A 26469-nucleotide genomic window follows, 5' to 3' on the forward strand; every position below is an offset into this window, starting at 1 on the left:
TTCCTTGTACTCAAACCTCACTAAAATTACATTTTAAATTGAAATACATAGACAAATAATTATATTATCATTTTAAAGGAAGAAGTAATAGATATAAAGAAGAAACATAATAGTTTTGGTTAAGGGTCATGGAAGTTGTTAAACTATTTGTAATATCATAAATTATTTCTATAATAGATTCAAACAAATATAATATTACCTTTCTTCTAATTTAAAAGTGATTCAAGCTTTGTATATGGAAATGAAAATATTGGCTTTTGAACAAGTGATGGAGAAAGGTTTGAGATTACAAATGTCATTTTTCTGACAAAGGTTGTTTTTTGGTTTCTATGTTACAAATGTTTGCTCTGTATTTTGCTTTAATAGTGTGGAAGGAAATCTTTAGTTTTAGACTTGGCTTGGATGTGAATAAGAATATAATTTATAAGAAATAAGTGAGAAAAGAAATTGAGAATAATAAGTTATGGACTTTGACTTGATGATCAAAGGAATAAAGTCTAATTTTTTATTAGGCTAGTGCTCATTGTTCTTCATGGCTGTTAAGTTGATAAGTTTTTGTTATATATGACAAGTTATTGGAAGTACCCTTGGGTGTAAGTGATAAATTACAAAGAACAATATTATTTTAATTGAAAATATTTAACAAAGAGTTGGACAATTATGGTATGTGTATTTATAGTAAAAGTGTGAAACAGGGCCGGTTAGGGCTTGGTTAGGGTTGGGCTAATGAGGGCTGAATTAGGGTCGGGCCTATGTTTTAGAATCTTAGCCCTAGCCCTGCCCTAGAAGGCATTAGGGCCGGGCCGGGCCGGCCCTAAACTCTGTGAGGGGTTTAGTTGTGAGGGCTTTATAGGGCTTTGGGTCGGGTCGGTCAGGGCCGGGTTAGGGTCGTTAGGGCCAAATTCCCACCCCAAGGTGCCAGGCCATACTATTTGTAGCCAACTTAGCAACTTCTAAATATGGCCTGTTTAGATTTGTAAAAGGATGAAGATAAAAATGATAAAAGGCATGAGCTAATAGTTCATCAGCTGAACTGCTGAAGAGACAAAATTTACAGTTGAGACAATTTGTGTACAAATTTCAATTGAAAGAACACTTGGATTATCTTTTCATGTTTCTCAACTAAATATTATTGTGTCGAGAAGCTCTGCGTTTAATAAAGACACAGAGACACTTGACACTTGTGATGCCGCTATAAAAAAATATTCCCGATAATCATATGATGCAGCTTAACTTAACCATAGCAGTGGGTGAATAAAGAACTTCAGTGTCTAGCCCCTCTAAATGTTGTTGCAGTAGAAAGAAACAAGTTAGAATGAGGGTGAAGAGATAACAAAGCTTTGAGTTTAAAATGCAGTTAATTCTTTTGAAGTTTTGTACCCAAAGAACTGTGAATGAGGAGAAGTACTCCTATGTATGCACCCAAAGAACTGTGACTTGGTCGGTGTGGTCAGTGTGAAGTTGAACTATGAGTTTAAATAGAATTAATTAGGAAAACTAAATGGAGGTGTAGCTTAAAGAATTTTTTTTTCCTGCTAAATCTTAGTTCCTAGTTTTAGGTCCTCCCAATAATATGTGTATTTGCGTTGGATTCAATTTTTTTTGTTTCTTAGTTTTAGGTCCTCCTACTATTAGTTGACTGCATTGACCGTCATTGACCAAGTTTGACTTGTGGTGTGTATGGTGTTGTGCACTTTCAAAATACCTTAACCACCCCTCACATGTTTTGCACATGCCCACACCATAACACTCAAAATCCAAATTTCAATTTATCTTACACGTGTCGTAATTGTGGCTCCTAATCCAACGGCTGCTTTGGATCCAATTAACGATAAGGGACCTAAAACTAATAAACAAAAAACTCTAACGCAAATACCCATATTATTGGGAGGACCTAAAGCTAAATAACCCATTTAAAATTGGAATAAGGGAAAAACTATAACATGTGTAATAGAATCCAAAACAAAAAACAAAAAATTGGAACAATTTCATAATTGAGTCGACTCATGACTCGGCATCTTCTCCAATTAAAGAAATTCAAGAACACATAAACAACACGCCATTAAGTGGGTCATCTAAACACCCATAATCCGAAATCACCTTTATATTTAAACCCACAACTCTAATTAATCATATCTTAGCACAAAATCAATATAATTAGATGAAGCGACTTTGAACCAAGTGGAGGCTGCAAACAGGGAGAAGCTCGTTGTTGAAAAATCTCTTCGGAAGTGAAGATCTAATCATGGCCAGAATATCCAAATTTAAGAATACTTGCTCATCACAAAATCTGAGGGATTGTTGGCTGATTAATGTCAATGGATGGAATTTGGTTAATGATGGATCAATTCATTAATTACGTACTTTCACTTGATTGGTGTAATTGTATACTTGCTAACAATATTTTTCTTTGATTAATTTGTCGTTACATAATGGGAATTTCATAAATCCCTATGAATCTGGCAAGTGGACGACCAAGGTATAAGCATACAACTCAAATCATTAATTCATGATGTATGGTTGTTGTATTTTGCTTTCTCAAAACAACTCGCTATAGCTGTATATATATACCAAGTGTTGTTTCTTTCAAGTTTTTTTTTGGGGTTATTTAGCTTTAGGTCTTCCCAATAATATGGGCATTTGCGTTGAATTCAAAGTTTTTCGTTTATTAGCTTTAGGTCCCCCTACCGTTAGTTGGATCCAAAACAGCCGTTGGATTATGAGCCACGATTACGACACGTATCGGATAAATTGAAATTTGGATTTTGAGTTTTATGGTGTGGGCACGTGCAAAACGTGTGAGGGGTAGTTAAGACATTTTGAAAGTGCACGACACCATACACACCACAACAGACGGTCAAACTTGGTCAATGACGGTCAACGCACGGTAGAAGACCTAAAGCTAAGAAACGAAAAGTTTGGATCCAACGCAAATACCCATATTATTGAGAGGACCTAAAGCTAAATCACGCGCTCCTAAACAAGACATTATTATCTTTGTTAGTTGTTGTTGGAATTATAATGATATTATCAAGTGCTTTTTGGGTCCATGTTTCCTTTAGAGTGGAGACAATTTGTATGCTTACAATTTTCAATTGAAATAACACCCAAATAATATTTTTCATGTTTCTTAACTAAATATTATTGTGTCAAGAAGCTATGTGTTCAAACAGGGAGACACTAGAAATGCCGCTAAGGCTAAGTCCAATGGTCCGCTACAGAACAACCCGTCAACGCTATCTCTTAAAAAATTTGTACTTATAAGTCGAGTTATTACGGATAGCGTATGCTCTCTACACGCCCAGGAGATATTGTCCTGCACGCCGCCTGTGAAATTGATGTTCAAATTCTCACGCATCTTTTCTAGTTGTGTGTGTTGTTTGAATTCTTGTGTGTGGATATATGTTGTCCAAAAATTCTTACTCGTAGCATCAATTTTTTCTCTCTATATACATATTTGCTATTGAGTTGCATGCCACTAGGAGTGCGGGGTTACTTTTTATCCATTGGGTTAGGTTTATTTCATCCCAGTATCCCACTAACTCTAACAGTGTGACATAGTGTTGTGGTGTTATAATGGTCCTTGGACTCTGCCTAGAGCAAGTTCAACGAGGGTGTTAAATTGGCTGGTATATGAACTGGGTTGTTATACGCGCGAGCTCTAAATTAGGCTGGGAGTAACTTTTATCTACTATCTATATACTAAAGCAGAGACCTTTAAAGGAGGATTTTCTCTCTCCTATGTGGCACTCTAACATGAGAGTTAGTTTTTTCTCTATCCTATGTGGCACTTTAGTATGAAAGATAATATTTTCTAATAGCTTATAATCCCACGTACATTGAACCTCTTTAGACAGTTTGAGTGTATTTCTAATTCTTGTATTTAGAAAGTTTGAGTGTATTTCCAATTCTTATATATTTGATCAAATAAAAAAAAATTGCTAAAAAAATAGATGATGTGTAGAAAGTAATTTCCTATTACGAATCAAACACTTTTAGTGTTCCAATTATTATATATTTGATCAAATAAAAAAATTGCAAAAAAATAGGTGATTTATAAAAACTAATTCCCTATTACAAATCATACAATTTTAGTGTCTATGATAAAACACCGACTTATTTCAAATATATCATTAACATGGCTCAAAACATAGTTAAAAACAATTATACAAAAAATAACATCACAAAATATATAATAGAAAATAAAAAAAAAATAACGGCAAAACAATAATGACAAATATTTTAAAATATATATAATATTGATTGAAACTAATGTAAAAAAAACAATTAATGGGGAACTGAAAATTGGATGCAAATGCATCGAACGAACCTCAACGTAACTAATATTTAACGTGAAATCGGAAACTGGATGCAAAAGCAAGCATTAAACTAATCTTAAAAAGTAAATAATAGAAAATCGGAATATGGATAGAACCGCATTAAACTAACCTCAAAGAATAATTAACGAAAAATTAAAACTTGGATGCAAATATATCAAACTAACATCAAAAAATAATTGTCGAAAAATCGGAAATTGGATGCAAATGCATTGAGCTAACCCTCAAAGATTAAATTAACAGAGAATCAGAAACTAGATGCAGCTGCATTGAACTAACTTTAAAAAAAAATTAATTATAAATTTGAAACATAATGCAAATGCGTGGAACTAATCTTAAAAAATAATTAACGGGAAATCGAAAACCTGATGCAATTGCACTGAACTAATCTAAAAAAATAAATTGGATGCAAAACCTCCAGAAATAATTAACGGAAAATCGGAAACTGAATGCAAACTAATTGAACTAACCTCAAACAATAATTAACGAGAAATCAGAAACTAGATGAAAATGCAATTTTATTAAATAATAAATGAGAAATCGAAAAATGGATGCAAATGCATTAAACTAATCTTACAAAATAATTAACGGGAAATCAGAAACTAGATGCAAATGCATTGAATTGACCTCAAATAATATAACAATTAACAATAAAAAATTGGAAATTGGATGCAAATGTATTGAACTAACCGAAATGAATAATTAACAAGAAATCAGGAACTAGATACAACTGTATTGAACTGATCTCAAAAAATAAATAACGGGAATTGGAAATTGGATGCAACTGCATTAAACTAACCTCAAAATATAAATAACAAAAAATCAGAAACTGAATACAAATGCATTGAACTAACCTCAAAACATAGTTAGGTTATATGTTGTGGGAATGTCTCGATAAGTATAGTTTTGCATTTAAAATGGTATTTATCTTATCGCTTTCCGTATGATTGTGAACTCCTTGTTATTCAAGTAGTTTCAATATATATGAACTTCGCCTTATTAGGCAATTTCACAAAACTTCAATCAAACTTCTATTATTAAACAACAAAATGAAGTTGAAGGATTTTATCAAAGGCGATTTTTTTTTTTTATGGAGAGTGAGGTTTTCACGTTATAAGAAATTTGGTTGAGTAATTAATATAATATTAATATATAATAGTTATGCATATTTGCAAATATTTTTCAGAATAATTAATATAACAATACCCATTCGTAGATAATCTTTCAAGATTTCACGAAGTGAGTCATGCATAATTTAAATAATAATTAACGAGAAATCGGGAACTGGATAATCTTCGATGATCCCATGCATATAGTAAATTAAGCATAATTTACTTTTTATGTCATGTTTGCAAGGACACTACATATTGATCAATAGAAGTTGGTATTATACACCACATTAGATAATTATAAAGAAATCGGAAACTGGATTCAAATACATAAATGAGCTCAAAGAGTAATTAATAGAAAATTAGAAACTTTATGCAAATTGCATTAAACTAACGATAGAGAGTAACTAACGGGAAATTAGAAATTGGATGCAAATCCTTGAAAAATATCTAATGGAAAATCGGAAACGATATGCAAATACATCAAAGAAACCTCAAATAATAATTAATGGAAAACCGGAAACTGGATGCAAATGCATTGAACTTAACTCAAAAAATAATTAACAGAAAATCAAAAATCGAATGCAACTGCATTGAACTAACCTCATGGAATAATTGGTGGAAAATCGGAAACTAAATGCAAAGGCATTGAAATAACCTCAAAGAATAGTTAACGGGACATCAGAAACCAGATATAATTGTATCGAACTAACCTAAAAGCATAAATAATCAAAAACTAGATGCAGATGTATTGAACTAACCTTAAAGAGTTATTAATGGAAAATCGGAAACTGGATCCAAATGCAATAAACTAATCTCATAGACTAATTAACTAAACATTAAAAAAATGGATGAAACTGATCAACTAACCTAAATGAATAATTAACTAAAAATTATAAATTTGATGTAACTGCATTGAACTAACCTCAAAAAATAATTAATGGGAAATCGGAAACTTGATGCAAATGCATTGAACTAACCTCAAAGAACAATTAACATAAAATCGAAAATTGGATGCAACTGCATTGAACTAACCTCAAAGAATAATTAACGGAAAACTAAAAATTGGATGCATCTACATTAAACTAAAATCAGATATTAACTATTGGAAAATCCAAAATTGGATGCAAATGCATTGAAATAACCTCAAAAAATAGTTAACTAGAAATCGAAAGTCGGATGTAACAGCATCACACTGACCTCAAAACATAAATGTTCACTTTTTTAGCCTCCTCACATGAGTAATTACGAGTAATTAGGAACCCAAAACAAGAGTGAGTTTATAAAAACAGACTCTTACATATATGCAAACTGTATAGAAATTGTAAACTATCGAACTAACCTAGAAAAACAATTAATGGGAAATCAGAAACTTGATGCAGATATATTGAACTAACGTCAAAGAGTAATTAACGGAAGATTGGAACCTGGATGCAAATGTAATGAACTAATCTCAAACACTAATTAACGAAACATCGAAAACTAGATGCAACTATACTGAATTAACATTTTAATGAATAACTAACGGGAAATCATAAAGTGGATGCAATTGCACTGAACTAACCTCAAATGATAATTAACATAAAATCGGAAACTTGATGAAACTGCATTGAACTAACCTCAAAGAATAATTAATGAGAAATTGGAAACTGGATGCAACGTAATACATTAAACTAACCTCAAAGAATAATTAATGCAAAATCAGAAACTTGATGCAAATGCATTGAACTAATAACCCTAAAACATATTTGTATTATATATAGGGGGAATAAATGTTTCGACAAATATAGTTTTGCATTTCAAGTAGTATTTATTATAATTATTTTATTGTGATTGGAAATGCCTTGCTATTCAAGTAGCTTCAATATTATCTTCGCCACATTGGGCATTCTCACAAAACTTCAATCAAACTTCAATTATTAAACCTAACAATAAAAAGAAGTCGATGAGTTTTATCAAGGTTTGATGTTTCATTTTTATAGAGAGTGGTGCAAGAAATTTAAATGAGTAATTAATATAATTTTCATATCTCATAGCTATGCATAGTTGCTAATATTTTTTAGAATAGTTTAATATAACAACACCCATTCGTATGACACGTTCATGTAATAAATATTTTCAAGTGGGAGTAGTGTATTTTTTGAGGTTTAAATCACCATAAATCTAATAAAACTATTATACAAGCTAGATTGAGTTTAAGATAATTTCATTTGAAAATTACGGATTAATATTTTAAACCACAGAGTGAAGAGACTATCTCAATTTAATCCCTTAGTTTCAAAGTATGCACCATAATCGCTGCTCATTAACGTATTTTGATTTATTTTCAATAAAAATATATTCTGATTCGAAAATTTGTTGCTAAATCATCATAAATCTAATAAAACTATTGTACAAGCTAGATCGAGTTGAAGATAATTTTATTTGAAAATTACGGCGGCAAATTTTTGAATCATAATATATTTTTATTGAAAATAAACAGAAATACGTTAATGAATGATATATGCATAAATACTTTGAAAAGTGAATAGGCTATCTCAATTTGATCCCTTAGTTTCCAAGTACTTATGCACCATAATCGATGGTCATTAACGTATTTCGGTTTATTTTCAATAAAAATATATTCTTATTTGACAATTTGTGTGAGATATTTTGTAAAGCCTTTTCAGCACACAAAATATTTAATAGATCCCGGGCGTATGCCCGGGTCCAAAATCTAGTAATTTAACTGAAAATATGAACGACAGACTTTATGCCGTTTAAAGGTTAAGTTACGAATGGATGACAGACTTTGTGCACAATATTTTCCCATTAAAGTGTATATACTAATATTGGAGGCCTGACAAAAATTGTGTTGTCCAAATCATTTTTGCACTTCAAAATTAAAACTTACATGCGATTTTAAAGAAACTCTAACTAAACAACTCTGACTAAAGACCTAAATGACATGCAATTAAAGACAATCCCACAAAATACAAAAATGTAATTACAATCCACTAAAACCACATTGAACCACCATTTAACAGGTATTATAAACACTATGTTTACTATCAATTTGTGATAAATTATTACAATTTAACACACTTTTATAACAATTATCCTAAGTTTTAGTAGCATTGTGTAAAATACGAGTAATTCAAGAGCAACTTGACTTAAAACTCGAGCCTGAAGGCTAGGATTTATCTGTTGTTTTGTTTCACGGTGCTTGATATACTCGGAAAAAAGGAAACGAAAGATTTTAGGAAAGGAAGATGAAACAAAAAAAAAATGATGTTGGAGATGGAAGGAGTCAAACCCTCAATTCTCATAATCTCTGAAAGGTTTTTGAGCTACACCTCCGTTCGGTTTTCCTAACTAATTCTATTTACATGCACCAATAGTTCAACTTCACACTCACCACTCCGACTAATGAAAGTTTTAATCTAATGAAAGTTATTTTCAAAATTTTGTAGCATTAGGCTATAAAATAAATCACAGCCTTTAAAGATGAGAACCTGCTTAAAGTGCTGAGGAGTGAGGAGGGTGAGGGTAGGAAGAATCAAGCTAAAATCATCTAGGATAAAGTCCAAAATGGTGATGGCTGCGCTTGTGTCAGCTTCTGGGCTAAATTAAATTTTGATCCTTAGGAGTGAAGGACTCTTGTACATGGACCCAATTACCCAAAGGAGTGTGACTTGGCAGATGTGGTCAGTGTGAGGTTGAACAATGGGTTTAAATCGATTTGATTAGGAAAACATAACGGAGGTGTAGCTCAAATACTTACTCGGATTATGAGAATTGAGGGTTCGACTCCTTCCATCTCCACCATCAGTTTTCTTTTTGTTTTTTGTATTTTTCTTTCTTTCTTTCTGTAATAAAAACTTTTGTGTCCCTCTTTCTAAGTCTCTCAAGCACCGTGAAACAACAGGGAAATCTTAGCCTTCATCTTACCTCGTAGACAAGGCATTATTATCTCCATTGTTGTTGTTGAAATTATAATGATCCGGTGCTTTTTGGGGTTGTCTAATAGTTCAAGGGACAAAACCTTAGTTTATCCGACTAAATTTGATCATGGACAAGTGCTTTTTGGGTCGTCTCGTGCCATGTTTTCTTTAGAGTTGAGACAATTTGTACGTGCACAGTTTTCAATTGAAATAAAACGCTGATAATCTTTTCATGTTTCTTAACTAAATAGTGTTGTGTCGACTGTCGAGAAGCTCTGCCTTAATTAAAGTCGCAGAGACACTTGTGATGCCGCTAAACTTAACTATAGCAGTGGGTGTTGGGGAATAAATAGCTTCCGTGTCTGAAGCACTATAGATGTTGCAGCAATATAAAGAAACAAGTTGGAACGGGTGAAGAAATAAGCAAAGCTTTGAGTTTGAAATGGGGTTAATTCGTTTGGAGTTTTGAATGTTCCATTAAAATGTAATTGTGTAGACCAAAATTCAGTAAATTTAATCAGAGAGTATTTTCAAACTTACGGTAGCATTAGTCTATAAAATAAATGATAAATCACGACCTTTAAAGTTACAACCTGCTTAGAGTGCTGAGGAGGGTAGGAATAATCCCGTTAAAATCATCTAGGATAAAGTCCAAAATTGTGATGACTCGTTAGAAGTACTCTGGTGCCACCCAAAGGTGTGGGACTTGGTCGGTGTGGTGACTTGTGAGTGTGAAGTTGAACTGTTGGGTTAAATTGAATTAATTGGGAAAACTTAACGGAGGTGTATAGGAGTGGAACTCGGGCGGGTTGAGGCCTAACCCAAGCCTAATCCGAATTTCAAATGTATCAACCCGAGTTTGGAACCAAGCCCTAATTGGTCCTAAAATTTTCAGCCCAAGTCCTAGCCCGACTAAAATATGTCACTCCAAGCCCTACTCGGATTGGTTGGGTTGGGTCGGGTTTTTGGGTTTTTCGGGTTTTCTGATAAAACAGTGAAAGATAGGCCGTGAATTAGTCACATGTCAGATACATTGCCATGAACATTATGCTTAAAGGAACAGCAGCTCACATATAGGCATATAGCATTAAACAGCCAAAGCAAAATATATTATGGAAAAATTAAATAAAACAACTGCATCAAAATTGATTAAGTTCCTCCTAATGAGGATTTAATAACATTTACTCTTTTGGAGTTACATAAACTGAGATTATTCAATATAAATAAAAATACAAATCTCTAAAGTTCATCTCGAACATCTTATTTTATTGAGATGATGTATGTAATAACAGATCAATGCCTAGCTTTATTTTTATAGTCAATGAGCCATCCACGTACATTCCATCGCTAAGTACCTGAAAATATTCCAGAAAAATACTATTAGACATGGTTAGCAACTAAAGGGATGAGTATCATAATAACTTACTCTTGAATTAAATAATCCAATTACCTAACAAGGTAGACTAAGCTGAACCATTCCTACTGATGAAACAACTATAAAGATCAACTCAACTGGCATGGTTGCCTTCGATAATTTCAACTAGAAAATGTAAAATGTAAAGATATCAGAAGGCAAGAATTATGTATGGACTAAAATTATTATATGATATTATAAAGTAAAGTTGTACATATGTTCCTCCTCTTCATTGAAATCTTCATCCTCCTCAAGTGGTGCAGAAACGCGAAACCAATCTTGCCCACAAACTAAGCTTTCAACAAATCTAGGTTTCAGTTTACTATGAAAACGGTCAAGTATGCGACCTCCGGTACTAAAAACTAACTCCGAAGCTACTGTTGACATTAGAATGGCCAATATATCTCGCGCCATATGAGAAAGAACTCGGTATTTGGATTGATTTAGCTCCCACCAGTTCAATATATCAAAATTCTTGTCACACTCCGAATTTCAACAGAATTCGGAAAAACATTATTTGTCCCCGACTCTTCGATCTCCGAGGTGTGACGCACTCTCCACTTCCAAAAACCTATAAACAGTTTAAATATGCAGATAATTAAAAACCAATAAAAATTTCTATTATACAAAAGTCCTATTCATTTCAAAAAATTTCAAATACTGATTACTTACAAATCTCCTTTCAACAGCTCTTTAATTAAAATTACAAATGAAAATACAAATAATATTGCCTCAACTGAAAAACCTATATCTCCTTAAGGGAAAACAAAACACATCCTGAGATGCAATGCTAACGCAAACCACAAGCAGCAACCAATCTTCTTCATCACTAAACCTGTCAAGACTTATCAACTATATTCATTTAATGAACACACCCGATAAGCAAACATGCAAATTGGGTCAGCATTATAAACAATGCTGGTGTGAGTAGCCCTAAAATACAACATATAATTATACATATATATACACAATCCATACGTCAGTTAGTTCCTCCATCGAGGCGCCTTAACTTTCAACGACTAATATAACATCCTTAAACACAACAATTAAGGCAGGTAGTTCCTCCACTGAGGTGCCTTAACTTCCCACTAACCACACAACAAACTATACGCATAATAAATAAGGCATGTAGTTCCTCCATCGAGGCGCCTTAGGTTCAACTAAACAAATAATCAACCAAGCATATTACCATAATTATATTAATTAAGGCTTTCTTTGCGTGTCCCTAAAATCACGTCGTATCTATGTCTTACCTAGTTTCCTTGGCTACCACAATCGCTACCCAACGCCGAACATGTACATCCACATGCCTCCCCTTACATAATGTACTACTCCGTGCGTAACTACCCTGAGCGGGATGCCGCACACCAGGTAAATCCTCACACGGAAGCCATTATGTAAGTAATGCCACTATTCGGCATAAAATATTGCGCATCTCGTTCTATTTTGCGAACGGAAAAATCAAACCACTATTCGGCTACGCCAGGAGGGCCATTCAGCTTTACTGAAACGCCAGAAGGGCCAATCACATCTTACGCCCGAAGGCCATTCAAATTTTAAGCGGAAACGCCGTAAGGCCAATCACATGAGTTGTGGTAGCTAGGTTCTAGGATTTTCGTTACGTAGTTTATTCAAATGTCATCCATTAATGCCTCATAATAAATTCCACTATATCACATGCATTTTTATTATAACGTATTAGGAATATAATATCTCCTAACATCTCAATATCGTCACGTGTCAAAAATACACAACATCAATGTCAAATCTTTCTTAGATAATGACAACCACATTTATACAAGCTTCCACAATATTTTATTACTACATATGTCCATATAATATACAACATAAAACGTAGCACAATTAAACAGTCCACAGTCCACAATCAAAGCCCAATATATATGTTTTACACACTACTCACGTCAAATCTTAATTAGATAATGACCAACCAAGTTATACAATATCGACAATATTTTATTACTATATTTGTCTATAAAAACAAATATGTGAAAAACTGAAAAAGTCAACGTTTCATAGTCAACGGTCAAAGGTCAAAGTCAACAGGTCCTGGTCAAAGTCAAACTGTCCTGGTCAAAGTCAAACTGTCGTTTCCGTGTTCGACAGGTTCAGGGTCATAGCCATGGTTCATGGCTAAGGTCAAAGTGCATGGCTCGGGGGCTCATGACCAAGGTAATGATTCTGTCACACCCCGAATTTCGACAGAATTCGGAAAAACATTATTTGTTCCCGACTCTTCGATCTCCGAGGTGTGACGCACTTTCAACTCCCAAAACCCATAAACAGCTTTTAAATATCACGGATAATAAAACCAATAAAAATTTTAACTTAAACAAAAGTCTTCTTCATGACAAAGATTCACAAATAAGATTAGGTTACAACTCTCCTTTCAATAACTCTTTAATAAAATTTACAAATGAAATACAAAAACATTGTTTAGACTGAAATTCTATATCACCTCAAGGGAAAACAAAACAAATCATGAGATGCAACGCTAACGCAAACCACAAGCAGCAACCACTCTTCTTCAACACTAAACCTGTCAAAACTTATCAACTATGTTCATTGAATGAACACACCCGATAAGCAAACATGCAAATCGGGTCAGCATTATAAAAATGCTGGTGTGAGTAGCTCTAAAAACAACATATACTTATACAAATATATACATAATCCATACGGCAGTTAGTTCCTCCACCGAGGCGCCGTAACTTTCAACAACTAATACAAGATCCTTAAGTACAATAATCTAGGCAGGTAGTTCCTCCACTGAGGCGCCTTAACTTCCCACTAACCACACAACAACCTATACGCATAATAAATAAGGCAGGTAGTTCCTCCATCGAGGCGCCTTAGGTTCTAACTAAACAAAAACCAACCAAGCATATTATATCATCTATCTAGAGATATATCATTTACCAACATATTACCATAATTATATTAATTAAAGTTTTCTTTGTGTGTCCCTAAAATCACGTCGTATCTATGTCTTACCTAGTTTCCCTGGCTACCACAATCGCTACCCAACGAACATGTACATCCACATGCCTCCCCTTACATAATGAACCACTCGTCGTAACCACCACCTGGAAATGGATGCCGCGACACCGTAAATCCTCACACGGAAGCAATTATGTAAGTAATGCCACTATTCGGCATAAAATATCGCGTGTCATCGTTCTATTTTGCGAACGGAATAATCAAGCCACTATTCGGCTATGCCAGGAGGGCCATTCAGCTTTACTGAAACGCCAGGAGGGCCAATCACATTACTTACGCCCGTAGGCCATTCAGATTAACTGAAACGCCAGAAGGGCCAATCACATGAGTTGTGGTAGCTAGGTTCTAGGATTTTCGTTACGTAATTTATTCAAGTGTCATACATTAATGACTCATAATAAATCCACTATATCACGTGCAGGTCAATTGCCTTATTGCACTAAGCCACAATATATAGAAATATCTCAATATATCTCATAACCACTTTCATTCTTTCACGTGCCAATATATTATTGCACTACGCCACACTCCCGTGGGCAAATATTCACCAATACTACTACCTCATAGTAGCATCTCACATATATACTAATTGAGTGTTTATACATTTATTTCTCCCAAACATATTGCATTATATATATATCCCAACATATTATATAATATTACAATATCAACGTCAAATCTTAATTAGATAATGACCACCAAATTTATACAATTTACAACATAAAATGCAGCACAATTAAACAGTCCACAATCCATAATCAAAGCCCAATATATATATACTTTACACACTACTCACGTCAAATCTTAATTAGATAATGACAAATAATGTTATATAATCTTCGACAATATTTTATTATTATATTTGTCCATATTCTTAAATATGATAAAAACTGGAAAAAGTCAACATTCCACAGTCAACGGTCAAAGTCATAGGTCAACGGTCAAAGTCATACTGTCATGGTCAAAGTCAAACTTTCGTTTCCATGTTCGACAGGTTCAGGGTCATAGCCATGGTTCATGGCTAAGGGCAATGTGCATGGCTCATGGGCTCATGACCAAGGTAATGGTTCGGACCCAACTAGCCAAGCCTAAACCTTAGAACCCGAAAGTCTAAAACCAACTCATTTATTCTACCTGACCCAATTGGAATCTATATTAAGTCCTATGGACTGGCCCCAAAACAGTTAAGTAGTTTGGTCCAAAAATTAAACTGAAACCGGCCCAAAAACTTTAAATTAAACTGGTCCACAAAACAAATCTAAGTTCTGGCCTAAAGACTTAAAAGAAAATGGACCAAACCAACTTAAAAAAGAATCCGGCTCATCCAAACAAAACAAGCTAAGGCCCAATAACTGAAACTAGAATCCGGCCCAAACCAAAACAACCTAAAATCGGGCCCAACAACAACCAAGGCCCAAGCCCAACCCGACCTACAGGTCTTCTTCTTCTCCACCTCCCTCACCAGCAGCTCTTCTCCACCGCTTCCAGCCACCAGCCACCACTCACCGGGACTCTAACCCAAACCAAACCAACTCGGTTTTACAACCCCGAAAAAACCCCATCTTTTGCTACCCTCAAATCTCGATTCCTCACCTCCAGCAGCCACCGAATCGCGTCCGGCCACCGCTAAGTTCCAATCGCCATTTCAACCCAGCGGTTTTGGTCCTGGAGGAAACCCCCACCACTTTAATACAACCAAAACTTTACTACCTAACTCCAAAAATTCAGCTCCCAACATCAACCGACCGCCATTGTCAAGCCTTCAAGCTCCCAAAACAGCCCTGCTAACCACCAACCATCAACCCACCAACATCACAACCTAAAACCCCATGTCTAGTTTCAACCAAAACGATACAAAGCATAACCGACGATTTTTCTCTTGCCGCCATTAACACTTTTACAGAGCACCAAAGATAGCTTTTACGACCACACTCCTCTCCACCAATACGGACCCACGACAACAAAAAAAACGATTCAAACAACCAAAACACAAACCCACAATAACAAAACGAGTTCGAACAACCCAAAAATGGGCGATTTCCATTATTTTAGTTTTTTTAGTCAGCCATTAATCGACCCTCGAGTTCGAAAGCACTCCAACAGTTCCAACGAATCCTACTCCTAAAGTTTTAGTAATTCAACACCTAATGTTTAAGAGTTAATCATTTAACTGGATGAGAAATAAAACCGATAACACAAACATATATAACTTCTATTTATTTTTTGATGGAAACAAAAATGTAACTACTCACAATAATGAACAGCTCGACGAAATTCCTCCGAGTCCGAGTCGTCGCGCTCCAACGCTCTAGCCTCCATTTTTAATATTTTATTTTTCTTAGAACCCTATTCTCTAGAACAATATGTTTATATACTTGGGTCTGAAACCCAAGCCCAACACGCAACTTCGGGCCCGAAAATCCGCCCCGTATCCCAAATCCAATCCAGCGATTTTTAAATAAATAATTAAATTAATTAATTAATAAATAAATAAATCCGTATTTTAAATACGGGCGTTACAGGTTCGGACCCAACTGGCCAAGCCCAAACCTCAGAATCCGAAAGTCTAAACAGTGAAAGACCCAAATAGATCTATTTTAAGTCCTATGGACTGGCCCAGTAATATTAGAAGCGGGCCCAAAAAACGGTTAAGTGGTTCGGTCCAAAAACTTTAATTAAACTGATCCAAAAATTACAAAACAAATAGAAAAGGGCCCAACCACTTAAATTAGATTTCGGCCCACCTAAAATTTGAGTTTTGGCCCAACCAAACAAAAGGTTTAGGCCCAAGAAAACCGACCCAGGCCCAAGCCCAAATTCGGTCATCTCCTTCCTCCAGCAGTTCTCCACCACCACCAAAAAACCGGCCACCACAAAACCTTCACACACCACCCCAAACAAACACATCGAAAATGGTGTGGGTGAAAAACCCCACAACTTTAATTAACGCCCCAACTCAATTTATTTACTCCATCTCCTACCTCCAAACTAGATCTAGAAAGTTTACTACCGCCATTAATGGCTTCCACCACCATTCAACAGCCCCCATCCACATTCCAACATACCAACATACATCAACCACCCACCAAAACAAACAAAAACAGTTCAAATGATTTTAAAAATGCATAAGAACCCAAGTCCCAGTAATGGCAGTAACGCCATTAGCTTCTCCCTCCAAGCTTCACTGCCCCCACTCGACCACCCTCACACCTACTACACTACTCCATCATCCCCAATAACAACTAAGCTTAAATCAAACTGAGTTCAACCCACATAAGGCAGACGACGCCATAAAACTGTTTCCACTTTCGACAGCCTCCAAAAAATCAAACCCGACCTCACCCAATCATCCAATCAACAATCCACCTTCAATACAATATACCCAACACTACATAACCATAGGAGTTTAAAACCCACACAAAACAAAGAGTTAAAACTATGTTGGACGATTTACGTGGTCGACGCCATTGGCCTTTGTTCAAAGTTTGAACAGAGCTCCACAGCTCCAACAGCACGGTATCACAGTATTACAGTTTAATTACAAATCCGAAATTTAACAAAATTTAATAAAACAAATGGCACGAAGTCCAATACAACAGGATAATGAACAGTATAAAAAACCGAAATAGTATACGCCGATATATGTAAACTACAAATCCGGTGAAATAGAAAAATAGCTACTCACCTGTATGAACAGCTCCTACGAATTCCTCCGAGTCCGAGCCGTCGCACTCCACCGCTCGAGCAAACGAGCTTCAAGCTCTGCCTCCATTTTTAATATTTTATTATTCTCTTAACTCTATTTTCTAGAACAATGTGTTTATATACTTGGGTCCGAAACCCAAGCCCAACACAGACTCGGGCCCAAAACCAGGCCCACGTATCCCGAATCCAATCCGACAAATTTTGAAAATAATTAATTTAATTAATTAATAAATAGATAAAAACGTATTTTAAAAATACGGGCGTTACAATTCTCATCATCACTTTCAGCTTCCTCACCAAGGTAACGTTCTAGTTCTAATTTGTTCAAAGTGCCTTGCTGTTCTTGCAAGAATTGCCTAAAGCTTTCTTCACATTTGCTGCTTTCCCAAATGTAAATTTAGAACCACTATCACTACCTTTGTCTTGAGACTTGTTTTCATCAACAGAGTTAGAAAGCAAAACAGAAGAACGATATTGTTCGTAAAGACGAACTATGACAGCTTTCACCTTGTCAATCTTGTCTTTAACTATAGTCTCATCATGAATTTTTAGAAAACAAAACCTCACATTGTAGTCTCATCATGAATATTTAGAAAGCAAAACTTCACATACTCCAACTTGTAACAAGGATCCAAAACTATAGCTACAATTAAAAGCATGTTAATCTTATCAATATTACCCCAATATTTGTTAAACTTCAGCTTCATTTTTTTAGCCATGTTAGAGAAAGAAACAGTTACACTTTTTGACCACTCATCTAAAAGTCCTTCAATGGCAAACACCTCATGAAAGTATACATTAGAAGTTACATACCTATGCCCTGACAAGCGTTTTGTTACCTTGTAAAACACTTCTAAGAACTTGCATAAATGGCTCGCTGTCTCCTAGTCATCATCAGTTGGCATCTCATTCCCAATTTAAGTTTGAAACTGTGGATCTTGCTCTTCTAAGCGATCAAACGCCTTTTGAAACTCCAAAGCAGATTGTAACATAAAGAATGTTGAATTCCACCTGGTTGGGACATCCATACACACTGACCTGTTGCTGGAATTTTTTTCATGATCAACACATTGGTTAAATCTCTGCAAACGTGAGGGTGAACTCTTCACAAACTTAACACAACTGCGAATTCGCTGCATCTCATCATGAACTTCATAAACACCATCTTTGACAATCAGATTCAAGATATGAGCACAACAACGCATATGAAAAAATTCACCATGTAATAACAAACCATTTTTTTTAATGAACTTCCTCTTTAATGATTAGACAACCACATCATTTGAACTACAGTTATCCACAATAATTATGTTTAACTTATCGATTCCCCAAGATAAAAGACATAACTCAATAGCATTCCCAATATACTCACCCTTATGTGGAGTTGGAACAACTCGAAAATTGATAATTTCCTTAAGTAATTTCCAGTCCTTGTCAATATAATGTGCAGTGATGCACATATATCTAAGATTCTGGATGGATGTCCACATGTCAGTGGTAATGCATACTTGTTGATCAGTTTCTACAAACATCTTTCTCAACTTTTGTTTCTCACTCAGATACAATCTCGTGCAAGCTTTCCTAATAGTAGGGCGGGACCTGTGCTGAAACCTAGGCTGCATAAGGTTGCAAAAGCGTCTAAAGCCTTGATGCTCAACAAAATTTAACGGTAACTCATCAATCATAATCATGCGAGCAAGGCTATCTACACATGCTTCTTGATCAAATTTCCAACTAGAAAGATTAGTTTCACCATCACTATTAGAGAATGACAAAACAGGTTATTTTTTATCCTTACTTGAACGATTGGGATTCAACTTACAGCTATTTGTATGCCTCCATAAGGTGCTAGTTCCTTGTGAACTAACAGCCCCTAGACCTTTCCCACAATACTTGCAGTTTGCACGACTAGAAGATGATCCATCAGCCTTCAACACTTTCTTGTAGTGCTCCCAAACATCAGAAGTTCCTTTGTAAGGCTTTTTACGTTTCTTTGCTTCGTCCTCATGCTTAACATCAATCACATCAACAACAATTTCTTTGTTGTTCTCGGTATTATTATTTTCCGCCATTGAGAACGTTTATCCTGCAAGGTACAGATGAACAAACAATAAGACAAAATATATTTTTTGGTTTCATACTTAGCAAAATATTGTGAAGAATTGAACAAACAATAAGACAAAAACGAAAAATACAGTAAAAGGAGAAAAAGAGATAGGAACAAACAGGCAGCAGAAGGAATGATTCAATTGCAAGGAACTCGACACCTTTTCACAATTATATACGCAAATAGCACCGAAGTAGTTGCAATCTTTTGACGAAATCAATGGGATTTGATTAATTGACAGGGAAAGTAATGTGATTGACTGATTTGATTCCATAATCCTAAGATATTCTCAATTTTAATTTTGATAAGAATAAATCTACTGAAGGAAAATGTATAATAGAAAGAAGGAATGTATATAGGTACATGGGCTCGGGGGTTTCTCGGTTATTTGATATTCTAACCCGAGCCCAGTCCAAAACCGAGACGGGCATTCACTTTGCAAGACTGAGCCCGGACCACGGATCTAAAATGCAAGCCCAGAACCAGCAAAAGTCGGGTTTTAGCCAATGGAGCTTGGGCTAACCCGACCCAAGTTCCACCCCTCAGGTGTAGCCCCAAAATTTATTCGGATTATGAGAATTTGAGGGTTCGACTCCTTCCATCTCCAACTTCATTTTTATTTTTTCCTTCTTTCTTTCGTAAAATCTTTCAGAGTATATCAAGCACCGTGAAACAAAACAACAGGGAAATCTTCGCCTTCAAACTCGAGTTTGAAGTCAATTTGCTCTTGAATTTCTAGTATTTTACACAATTTTGTTAAAACTCGAGATAATTGTTATACTAGTGTGTTAAATCGTAATAATTTATCACAAACTGATAGTTGGCATGGTGTTTACACTTATAATGCCCGTTAAATGGTGCTCATTGTGGTTTTAGTGAATTGTAACTACATTTTTGTTGCTCGTGAGATTGTCTCTTTTGGTCGTTAGTCAGGGTTCTTTAACACCATATCCAAAAAACAAATAAAAAAACCGTTCTCTTTCTAACGAATGCTGTCGTAGCAATATACCGAGTTAAGAGGACATCAGCTTTCTCATTGTTTGGTGCAGATGAGCAGTTAACTTCTTAGCAGACACCACCTTCTTTCAGTTTCAATGTATCCCTTTTTGTGCATATTTCCCAGAACTGTACTCCGCTCAACGGCACAAAGACAGTCTTGAAAGTTAAACTCAAACACAGTCGTTATATAAAATTATCAGTATCAGTGGATAACCAGTCAGGCATTAAGAGACTTCATTTTGACATCTAGTAGGTGCAAGAGATCTCCGGATTTCATTTATGCCTCACAGACTGGGCAATGAGATCTATAGAACTGTGTTCAAGTTCACATCCACAAACGTCCCTGTATACTGCAGATAGCTAGTGATTGTCCCGTAATCAACAGAAACCCGGTGTCCAGAGGAATTTCAGTACAGCCTAACGCTTAGTAGAAAACCTATGATCTCTATTGACTTTAGGAATAGTTTGTACTTCGTATCTATAAACCACAGGTGCATGATTTTGGCGTGGAATTAGGGATTGAGTTATGGTACAAGGTTAAATTCGTATGCAGAATGACGACTCAACTCTTTACTTTTAACAGAATGTATAGACTATGCAATTGACTCAGTTTCTAATATGCGTGCTGATAGATTTCAGCGGCACCACAGCAGATGGGCAGATGCTAGCCATTGCCTACTTCTGAACAGTAGCCTAATATTTACACATAAAAACACAGTGTATAGTGAATTGATCAACCTTACGACAGATACAGTTACACAGGATGATGACACCCTTCCACAATGTTCCTATACTGGTAGAGACTAGTTGTGAACTACATCACGGAGGGGCCAAATCTCTACCATCATCAGTGACTCAAATACTCAAATCTTTGCTGAATGGCTAACACAGTGAAACACACACCATACAAGAAGTTTAAATATCATTACGCACTGACAAGCAGGTTATCAATAAGAAACAAGACCAATCAATTGTATGTAAGATAATGCATATATATTCAGAATTGAACTGCTCAGCTTCAGATGCTTATGTACATAAAGCTATTCCCGATGAGAAAAGGAAAGCAGAGCCAAAGGCAATGGCTACTGCCTTCCAATCACAATTACAAGATAATTGAAGTCACTCTTATAACCATGTTCTAATTATGAGAGAAAGAAAAGTGATTTCCATCCATCTTCCACCAATGCCATGAAAGTTGAAACATACTTAGTAAACGATAAAAATGTATACAAAGATCATCCATGGCTGCTAATAGATTCACAGAGACAGCTCTTTTGTAAACAGACGATCAGGGTGTTTACCATTGTTACGAATTCATACATCATGGACTACTGATCAGAATTGTGAGAAACAACTCCATTATTTCCGTTATTTGGTTATTATACCATAAGAAAGATATCATCAGAGCAAGTCGATTTAGGGGATTCACCGGATGAATTAATCACAGGTTTATCCATTTCCTCCTCAACCAAAATCTCCTGATCGCGGCAAGCACTGCTGCAAAATGCTTTCTCGCCTCTGCAAAAGATAAAAGAAATTGTGTTGACATCCACATTCACCATTTTAATTAAGATGAAACAATATAACTAGAGATGTTTCCACAAACCTGTACATATAGATATCATTCCCTTCTTCCAGTTTCTTCTTGCAGAAATAGCAGAAGCTCAGAAAATCATCAGAGGGGTAGGCAAGGGAACTGTTAGAGCACTTTAGCGCCTTGGGTGTTCCAATTCCGGGTTCCTCCTTCGTAGCACAATCCGCCAACTCAGTTGTGTGACATTCCAAAACACAGTCACCAAAAATATGAGTTGTTCTTGGGTTAGGACCATGCGAAATAATGCAGGTATAATCCTCAGAAAGCTCGATCTCACTTGCAGTCAAAGACCCTATCAATCCATTGCCAGACCCAATGGATATTGGGAGTGAGCTCGGTTTCATACCCAGAAAATTATCTACTTTCATGGGTTCTTCACCAATCAATAAGAAACCCGATTTAGTTATATTGTCCGACCAAAAACTTTCGGAACTCAAATTATTGTTACAATATCCTAGGCCGGTTAGGCGTGACATAGACTTACTAGTATAAGACAAATCAGAACGAACTATCCCAAATAAATTGGGTTCCGAGTGCATCTCTCCAGTTATCTCTGAATTATTCCAACCACTGAACTGAACACCGGGCAAATTGTCATTGCTCTGGGGTTGAGGGTAAATTGCATAGTTATTAGGCAGGGATTTAGGTGCCACAGAAGAATCAATCGAACGATACAAGCGGCTCTGAGAAGAAGGGAAATTGTTCATCCTCATTTGAGATCCTAAAAGTATATTCCTAGAACTCGATAATCCGACAACGTCTTCAGACGATTTCTTCACATCCCCAAGAGAATCTATAATACCTAGACCCACTTTACTACAATCCCAACTCTTGGGAGACCCGTTTCTTGAATTCCCAGTAAGAAGCTTAAAATCAAGTGGTGAAGTAGGGCTTCTAACTGAATCATAATCTGAAGTAGCCTTTATACTAAATCCTACAAACAAACCAGGGACACTAAAAAAAGAAGTATTTTTCCCCAATTTTTCAGGCTGAAAATTTGATTCTGAACCTGAATCAGACATTATTAAATGACCTTTGTATTGATCTTTCTGAACTGATCTGCTTCTCTTCCTCAACATTATCTCCCAATAACTCTGCAATTCAAGAAACCCAAAATGAGAATCTACTCAAAATACATTCAATAATTTGGGGCTTTCAATATTTTAAAGAAAAGTAATTGTCATATGATTTAATAAACTAACTAGATTCTTTAAATAATACTAATCAATGTTAGCTTAAATAAAATAAAATAAAAAGAAACAAAGAACCCAAGTGAAATCATCAATCACTGTTAGTTCATTGAATCTCTATGAATGGATCCATAGAATTAGAAACTGAAAAAAAAAATAAAAAACTTAAATTTTGAATACCCATTCAAGAAAACACCATGCATGTATCAAAAAAACAATCTAAACTCACCTTATACCCAAAAAACACTCCACAAAAGTCACTGGAAATGCAACACCAATTTCAAAAAACATGCATTTAAAGTTTTATATATAACTTAATTCTTTTTTTTTTACCAAAAATGTAACAAATGAGTCTTTGATAAATAAATAATATAATAAGTAGGAAATGGAAAAAGAAAAAACCCCACCTGGGTTTATTTTGGGTACACTGCTAAGTTCAGAGGTGGGATTTAAGAGAAGACCCAAATACAGTAAAAACTGTGTGAAACTTGTGTAGCACTTCTCTCTCTCATGCATCAAAATCAGAGAAGCAGTGTGGCTTCTGATATACTCTTTTCTCTCTCTCTTTCTTTTTAGCTATCTCTATCAGTGTTGAAATAGAAATACGTAGTTTATACGTTTTCTTTTTATACGAATACGTATTTATTCTGTACTAGAGTTTGTATTCAAAGACCTTTTTGTGAGAAGAGTCAGCAGAAAAAGACAAAGTTTTGTCAGATCAGGTACAAAAATAATGAATACTGGGACCAACTTCTTTTGGGCTCTTTTACTTACTTGGGTTAGTCGGTGGTTGAGTTAAAGGGTTAGGAATTCATCGCTACGACGAGTTTTGCTAAAAGTTTGAAAATTACTGAATTTGAGACACTGAGATTATTATTTTTTTTTTTTTTCTCGAGACACCCTGAGATTGTTGGTTTTCGAAAAATTTTTTTTCAGCAGCTTCAGGAGGGAGTCAAAAACTGCAATTACTTTTCCCATTTTCAACTCACAGAATTGTTGGTGTTTTTTCCCTAAAAATGTAATTGAATGAATTTCAGCAGCTTCAGGAGTCAGGAGTCAGGACCCAAAACTGCAATTACTTTTCCAATACATTTTCAACTCACAGAATCTCACTAGTTAGGGTAGTGCCTCTTTTCCCTATATACGAATGTAATCTCACTTTAATTGACTTCTGGTGCGAGATAATGGGATGCACGTGAGCACGTCTATGTGTTGTATCGCTTGGTAGTGTTATATCTAACTTATTAGTAGTTGACGTCGACGATACAAAATTTACCTCTCAACTTTTAGTGATTGCTAGATATAAAATATCACAATGTAGCCATTTCAATGTTCCATCCAAGCATGCTTCATATGCTTTTATTATCAACAAATACGAATACGAATACTAAATTACCAAGAAAAAGTGCTCAACAATTTAACACAATCTCTTCGCCGGGCAATATAAATTTCTGGCTGGAGGGCTAAGGCTAACTCAAACATGTTGATGGCGCTGGTAAATTTAAAAAAATTAGGGCATTCTGGTAAATTAACAACTAGTAGCTTCCCATTGACCCGCAAACTTAACATCAAGACTAGGACATGTAACTAAAAATTAACAGTCAAACTTATTCAGCTACCACGCTGTTAAATCCCACTATTCCTTGAGTCGCCACGTTACCAGTTTAACTCCACCTGATTTTAACTCACATAGAGTTACTTTACTCGAGATTTATCATTCCTCTTTCTCTCTCTTTTATCTCCTTTTGAAGTACAGTCCTTTTGTCGTTTTGCGTGACTCATCCTTTAATGATTTCGACTGACAGAAAACGATCGCCACGTGTTAATACATTGTCGGTTTTTTTTTTTTTTCGATGAAACACGTCGTACATAGCAAACAAATCAATGGCTGTATATTGCGATTCCTTGATTATAAACCACGCATCAAGGGTCAATATGCTTTCTCGTATCACGCATTTGTAACGTCTTTTCTGTGGGACCAACCGCACGTGTAAAAGTTACTTTTCTTACCAAAAGTGAAATAAATAAACAAGAAATTGGTCCAAATACTAATTTCAACTCAAAACAATTATAGATAACATAGTTTTTTTATAATCACTAACAAGAACAAAAAAAATTTAGGTGAAAATAACCCAGAAAACTAATTTTCAAATGAAAATAACGCTCAAGGACAAATGATCCGGATTTGAAATAAATATTTTCCGATTTTATCATTTTTATCGTTTTGCTGTGAATAATGAGTGTTCATACCTTATGCTGATGTATGAACAATAATTTTTCATACAAAAATAAGTGAACGTGTCTTATACAATATATTGATGTATGAACAATAATTGTTTATAGCTCACGTTGATGTATAAACAATGATTGTTCATACTTCAATAGGTATTCTTACTGATTATACATTATGTTAAAAGTATGAACATTAATTGTTCAGACCCCAAATAGGTATCAACAATAAAAACAATTATTGTTCATAACCGAAATAGGTGATCATTGTTCGTACTCTAATAAGTGTTCTTATTGATCATGCATTATGTTTAGGTATGCACATTGATTGTTTATACCCCAAATAGGTATGAACAATAATTGTTCATACTCCAATAAGTGTTCTTATTTATCATACATTATGTTGAGGTATGAACATTGATTATTCATACCCCAAATAGATATAAACAATGATTGTTTATAGCTCATGTTGATATATGAACAATTATTGTCCATACCCCAAATAGGTATGTGATAAGAGTCCAAAACTGTAGTTTTAACTACTTAACAATAATACTTTTAGACCAATTATGCGAGTAATAAATAAGAGTTAGTGCTGATTACGTGTTTTTATGTATTTCATGTTTTGGAGTCAATTATGTGCAGAGATGTGTCACTTTGGCGAGATAAAGGAGCAAGGGTTGGTTGCTAAGGAGTTCTGTGATTAAAGGCCAAGATTCAAGGAGAAAAAGCCTTTAAAAAGCCTGGTCAGAGCTGAAAAGTCAAAGTTAACGCAGACAAACATCACACAAAAGTCATCAGAATTTCCGAAGACCGTATCTTTGGGCTCAGACCTCGGAATGGG

General features: G+C 35.2%; 1 protein-coding gene across 2 annotated transcripts; it reads right to left on the bottom strand.

The window, feature by feature from the left end:
• Positions 1–21583: 21583 nt before the first annotated feature.
• On the bottom strand, positions 21584–23979 carry LOC147510992 (FCS-Like Zinc finger 10-like). Of its 2 annotated transcripts, none has more exons than XM_086602843.1 (3): positions 23804–23979; positions 22219–23300; positions 21584–22130 (listed from the first exon to the last, which is right to left on the bottom strand). In XM_086602843.1, exons 2-3 carry the CDS (start codon positions 23283–23285, stop codon positions 21992–21994), a joined length of 1206 nt encoding a protein of 401 aa, XP_086458969.1. In that variant the 5' UTR covers positions 23286–23300; positions 23804–23979; the 3' UTR covers positions 21584–21991. The 2 variants fall into 2 exon arrangements, with proteins under 2 accessions (XP_086458969.1, XP_086458970.1); XM_086602844.1 differs by having other exon boundaries at positions 23626–23820.
• Between the last annotated feature and the right edge of the window lie 2490 nt (positions 23980–26469).

The sequence above is a fragment of the Coptis chinensis genome, chromosome 3 (genome assembly GCF_015680905.1).
Source record: "Coptis chinensis isolate HL-2020 chromosome 3, ASM1568090v1, whole genome shotgun sequence".
NCBI lineage: Eukaryota > Viridiplantae > Streptophyta > Magnoliopsida > Ranunculales > Ranunculaceae > Coptis > Coptis chinensis.

What these genes read in the sequence shown, in the direction of transcription:
- LOC147510992 (XM_086602843.1), bottom strand. Translation starts at nt 23,285, where the DNA reads ATGTTGAGGAAGAGAAGCAGATCAGTTCAGAAAGATCAATACAAAGGT. An exon ending in AATGATATCTATATGTACAG is followed by an intron (nt 22,131 to 22,218) that starts GTTTGTGGAAAC and finishes TATCTTTTGCAG; the next exon opens with AGGCGAGAAAGCATTTTGCA.